Consider the following 6,000-nt stretch of genomic DNA (forward strand, 5'->3'; position numbering starts at 1 on the left):
GTGATCAGGGTCCCTCGATACCGCAATCTGACAGGGCATCAGATCATTCATGACATGATATGGGAGGGACATGCTTTTAACGCAAAACGATCATTTTTAATTATTCCATAGCGTGACTGCACAACGGGATGCGTCCTAACGTTTACTCACTGCTGATAATAAACGTGACCGGACTCCCGACTCGCTCGTCTATGGAAGTCTACTTCGAAGTTCATGCCCGAGTTGTTGTCCCAGAATTCCTCCTTATTAACAGAATAACGTACACAAAATAGTAATGGACCAGATTCAAGATCATCATCTCTAGGGAACGCAATACTCATAACAAATTTCTCATACTTCAGTCCACCCCTGTCGCTTGAAGCACGATAATACTGGGCAGGCGTTTCGGAAACCGTTTTCCAACAGTCTCTGGTAAAGTGACAAGTAATAAATTTCTCGCATGCCAAGTCAGCCACCACGACAAAAATGACCAAAACATTCCGTCGACCGGAAAAGAAAACTCTTTGAACCCTTACGGGCATCTCCCTGCGCGTTGAGTCTTGCTCGGGAAAATTAGGGGTCGACATATCCCACTCAGGTTCTCGGGGAACAAGCGTGCCGGCTACATTGTCGTAGAAACGTGGATTATCCGCGACATAACAAGGAGAGATAGCAACAATACTTGGCTGGTCTGTCTTGAGAAAGAAACAAATACGCTCCAAATCCTGGTCAAAATGGACGGTCTTGGGTAGTCTGTTAATTGTATTCTCGGAATCCTGACCAGTCCGCTGCAAGTTCAGGCAAGGCTTTTGCCGAAATGCTCCTTGTTTTATTTGTGTATGTTCGTTGCTGGAACTGAGCGGTGAAAGGTAGTTGCGCTTTGCAGTAGGCCATCTCTTTCGCATCGAACCTCCACAACCAAGCTCTAACCGCGGTATCAGTGAACGGGGAGGCAGGATGTGCTCTGAGGACTCTGCTAGTCCTGCCGTGGTCATAGCACATCTACTCAAGGTTGTGGGGAAACTGTGCTCTTTCAGATCGTCTGGCTGAGAGTATGGTGGTATAAGAGATCCAACGCGTTTGGAATCAACTCCACGATATCGCTGAGTTAGATGGCCGGAACGCAACGTAGTCTCTAGTCCACATGAGGTGACAACACTAGCCTCCATGATTTCTGACGAGAAGCAAACGGATATTATAAAAGTGAACTTTTTGACAAGTACAAAGACTTGGAACCGAATTTTGCGCCTTGAATAGGTTGGGTTTTCGCAGTATGAGACACAAGAGGAGCGTGAATAGAATAAATGACATCACCTAGTATGATAAAGAGAAGTTGTAAAGAGGAGCGATTTAGCGTGTTTGTTAATCCCTATATGAAAAGGGGAATGGAACTTTATTGTTGTTCTTATGTCCGGTTGTGTTGATAGATGGCTCTCCATGATGTTGGGCCTACGTTGGTGAGTACGGAATGATGTTGGCCGTTATCGCTGTTGACTAATAGTAGCAGCTTCTCTTGGGACGAAACCTACGATGCATCCATGAGCTGATCGTCTCCGCTTTGCCGTGGTAGGTTGGTATACTGTATGGACCCAATCATGATTACGCCACATTACGCCTGATTAAATCATTTTGTAGATAGATGACAAGGATGATTCAGTTCGACGCAATGCAGAGCACATGAGGCTGAAGTGTATAAACGTAAAGATGATTTGAGGTGGGGACACCCTACCAACCCAGCGTAGTCCGAGTGACATTCCACGATTACCTGGTCCGCCAAGCCAACGCCTGCTTGAGATTAAATTTCAGCAGTTTCAAAAAGCTTAGGCCCTCATCAATACGATCCATACGGGATATTTATACGTGCAAAATGGGGCAAAAAGGGACTTTACATAAGTCAGAGTTATCTTTGTTGGGCCCTATAGGGTACCTATTTTTATCATTGTATCTTCTGCCTCTATCCTTCATGGATGAATAGCCCGTACGGATCGTATCGATCAGGGCCTTATTAAGATATTGTTGAATCGTAGGTGGAATGACTTGTTGATTGATTGAAGAAATCTAAATCCGGCTTCCCCTCTTTGTAGGGGAGAACCTGGAAACAGATACTAACCAGAATACTGGTTATTGCTTAAATATAAGCTACATTATATCTTCTTCTACAACCTTTACCTTTACTTTCATTCCCCATCCATCCGGACCCCCGGCCCAATTCTTCTTCTTACCAATCTTCTCAATTATATTTACATGGTCCCTCAATGCCTTCTTCAATTTCGCGGGATCCTCCTTCATTCTTTGCACCGAAATTGTCAGCTGCAACCCCTGCCCCTTCTTCTTGTGTCCCAAGTCCCAAGCCCATTGAGACGAGAGAACGACGCGAGGTTTGCTTTCATCAACATTGCCTGAAGGATAGAGGCGGCCGAGCAGATATCCCACTCTCCCAAGATATGCAGTCCACCACACCTCTTCAGGTGAAATGATAGATTGAAGCGCTTCCTTGAACTTTGACTCGCGTGGGGGCAGCTCTCCCATGTAACGTGATTCCAACATAAGGGCAAGCCTTGCCCGATCTTGATGAGATACCCCGCGAGTAAAAGCGAGGAGACCGGTGCTTGTGCTATACATAGCCGTCGTAGAAGCTAGCTCTTTATCCATGATGGTGTGAACATACATGGTGTTTGCAAACGCACGTATAACATGCTTGCTGATGGAGTCTGGGAATCTGCGACTGCCTCCTCTGGAGGGCGCAGGAAAAGAAAACATCAAAAGGTTACATAGCATCTCGGCTGATTCTGGAGCGAATCGTTGTGTAGTAACCTCCAATGGATCCTGAGCTCTGATACTGGGCGGAAGCTCTTTGAACAAAAGGCCTTCTCGTACTCCGCCTTGACAGAAGTGCGCAAGTCGAATTCCATGTGGAATTGCATTAGACAAAACGTTGATAAGAAACGCGACGGCAGGAACTTGCTTTCGTCTCCGATCGGAGACCCTGAAGATGGAATGTGCAGTCCGAGCAACCTCTTCCATTGCTTTGGTATTCTCGAACCTCTCCCTGCCCACTGTGTAACCATTGATGATTGAAATGGGGTAGGGTGTCTGGCCACTTTGACTCACATACAGAAGTAAGTAGCCCCATCCTCTGAAGCCGCCCCCTGAAAGATACAGAGGAAACCCACCATTCTCCTTTGCCTCGGCCACTAAGCTTTCAGGCACCTGCAGCCTCTGATATGCATTTTCAAAATTTGTCTTCATCTCCTGATACAGCCTATCTCGCGCCTTGTCTGCTTCGTGCTTGGACTTCCCCCTTTTCAGGTCCTCCAAAGTTTTCGTGAGGGCTGCCGCCCCGTAAGGAAAGCTAATCGACCCTCGATCGCTAATCCTCACGTTACCACCCTGTGATATGATCCAGGTGATCTGTGTGCTGCCCCCTCCTAGGTCCATCATGAGGCCCCCAATATCAGAGAAGCCACTTGCAACACCCAAAGAGCCAATGCGCCCTTCTTCTTCTTTCGGGAGCAAGTCAACAGAAAGCCCGGTGTCCGCATGGATTCTATTGAGGAATTCAGCAGAGTTGAGAGCAGCGCGTGTTGCTTCAGTGGCGACTACATGAATCTGACTCTCAGGAACCTTAAGGTCGGCACATACAATCTTGAAACGGTTCAATGCAGCAGTAACCTCACCAATGACGTCAGAGGGAATGGGTATCTTGTGACCAGTCTCTGGATCGAATTGGGCGTCGTAGAGTGAAATATCGACACGATAAACATGGATTGTCGGAAGAATCCGGGAGAAGGGTGAAGATAAATCCGTAACTGAAAATCGAATACCGTTACTAGATAGCCAGCCAGTCAGTCTAGAGTTTTTGACGATCACATTGATCCAATCCTCTCCTATCTCTGTACAGATAGCCGATTCACTATGTTGTCGTTACGCAGTCTTGATTCAATGAACCACATACCTTCCCATATCAACTATGCCCCTCAGGTAGGAGCGATCCATACTTGGTAGTTCCTCTCGGGGTGTAAACGGCAGAGAAAGGCATGGACTTGTGTCCCGGATGACTTCGAAGTCAAACTCAGCTAAATCCATTTTCAAGTGAAAGGTCACGAAGTGACTTAACCAAGTTGTTGATTGCGAAACCGAGAATAAAGAGGGGAGACGACTTTACTTTCCTTGAACAGAAGGATGATAACAAGTTGTTAAGTGCTCATAAGAGTTAATTTCGGGGAAGATTTAACGTAGTGAATGGTCGACTTCATCGTCCATAGCCAGCGTTCCAAAGGAGATCCTGCTGCAGGTTCAGTCTCACACCACCATTAGTATTGCCTTTAACTCCCATATCATCATGACAAAGTGGAAGCCATCTCTTGCCCTTCAATGTCATCGGTAAGGTTAACCCTGTCTGGCAACTGTGTCAAATATTACAACATGGTTACGAAACTGAACTGAAGTACAGGTAAAATGTTACATGTGCAACTCAAGCTGCATCCACAAAGAGGGGATGTTACATCAGCCTGCAAGATGTTTGATTGCGCCATGCCTGTCTGTCAAGTTGAACTGACTAATATCTACCCCTCCTACCCCTCCTACCCCCAGGACCTGATCTGATGGTATGGTCTAAAGTCTAAAATGAGGCGTATTTCCACCTTGCATGATAAAGTCCCACACCCCAGACTATCAGAATTTACAGACGGGACAACCCTAATACAAGGTGGTGTGAAGCATTGCGACTTACGTTTGTGTAAGTGTTGGGAGGAGAGTTTCACGATCGTTGCGAATTGGGCAAACGAACCATATTGCCATAAGTTGAACACATAATCGTGACGAAGTGGCTCATTACTTGATAAACCTGTTAAGTTTAATACACTTCATAATGCGTCATTTCTGTTAATGATGAGCAGCCACGCCCTGAGAGGTGTCGCAGACCCTTTCAAGATACTCTGTCAATTGTGTGAGCATGGTGGTGCTCCCATGATAGCCTTCATATCAATTCACATTTGTTCTAAGTCGCTGTGACAGATGTAAGATGTGACAGACCGTAGGCTATGAACACAGTGGGTGAATAGTCACCTAAACTCTCGCGCCTCGGAGTTCCCTTGGTACGACATGCCTCATTCCGTGCTTTTACATCCTTTGTAAGTTGAATGATATGTCTGGTACCCATAACAGGCGGGTGCCTGTAAGTCATTTAGGTGAAGAAGTTGGCTTGAATATTTTCCTCTTCACACTACCTTAAGTTCCAAGGCACTTTTCCAGACGATCCTTTCACTGAGCCCTAATATTACCTCAACACTATGTCTATAGTCCACAATCTTTTGAGATCTAGCGTATAAAAAGGTCACGATGGATAAGGTTGGTAACAATGGGGATTTGACCATTAATATGATCTCAACTGGGGAACATGTAATTTCACAACCCGAGACCTAAGGCCATATTAAGCGGTATTATACGAGGTAGACCCCAGAGACTATTTTCAAAGCGCAGGCGGTACTATAGGGGAAATTAATTGAATAGCTAGCTAAGTTAATAATAGAAACACTGCAGAAATACAATAGAATGCAGAACTCGTTATATAAGAGCTGGCCCTATAGTATTATTCTCTTTGTATATTATCGTACCGTAACAAGAACCAGGGCACCCTGTCACTATATAATTACTGTCCAAGATGATTAACTGTAGTATAAATCATTCACTCTCCGTTTTCCTAATAGTACCAGGATCAATTACAGCTCCGTCAGCTACTGGAGCTTCTGAACATCTGGGAATTCCTACAAAGTGTTATCAAGAGTAAGTTCAGTCAAGACAAGTTTTCATTCACTCCATATAAGAAGCCTATTTTCTAAATAAACTAATACACATTTCAAGCCTTTTACTATTCCTTATTACTATCTTATATAACATTTATAGTAGTCTAACTTATTACTTATAATATATTTAATAAGTAAGCTGCCTAGATAAGTAAGCTGCCTAAAAATCCCTTACCTTATATTTATACTATCTAATTAATTAGTTTTTAATTATCTA

The 6,000-nt window shown here is 44.7% G+C and overlaps 2 protein-coding genes across 2 annotated transcripts; one reads left to right on the plus strand and one right to left on the minus strand.

Annotated features, from left to right (window-relative positions):
- Positions 1 to 2,118: 2,118 nt before the first annotated feature.
- FPSE_11083 (uncharacterized protein) lies at positions 2,119 to 4,065 on the minus strand (the record flags this gene model as incomplete). The annotated part of the gene is made up of 2 exons (XM_009264200.1): positions 2,119 to 3,866; positions 3,978 to 4,065. The coding sequence occupies 2 exons, from the start codon at positions 4,063 to 4,065 to the stop codon at positions 2,119 to 2,121; spliced, it is 1,836 nt and encodes a 611-aa protein (XP_009262475.1).
- A 1,017-nt stretch (positions 4,066 to 5,082) lies between these two features.
- On the plus strand, positions 5,083 to 5,891 carry FPSE_11082 (uncharacterized protein; the record flags this gene model as incomplete). The annotated part of the gene is made up of 4 exons (XM_009264199.1): positions 5,083 to 5,111; positions 5,146 to 5,155; positions 5,688 to 5,763; positions 5,884 to 5,891. 4 exons carry the CDS (start codon positions 5,083 to 5,085, stop codon positions 5,889 to 5,891), a joined length of 123 nt encoding a protein of 40 aa, XP_009262474.1.
- Between the last annotated feature and the right edge of the window lie 109 nt (positions 5,892 to 6,000).

Source organism: Fusarium pseudograminearum, chromosome 3 (genome assembly GCF_000303195.2).
Source record: "Fusarium pseudograminearum CS3096 chromosome 3, whole genome shotgun sequence".
Lineage (NCBI taxonomy): Eukaryota > Fungi > Ascomycota > Sordariomycetes > Hypocreales > Nectriaceae > Fusarium > Fusarium pseudograminearum.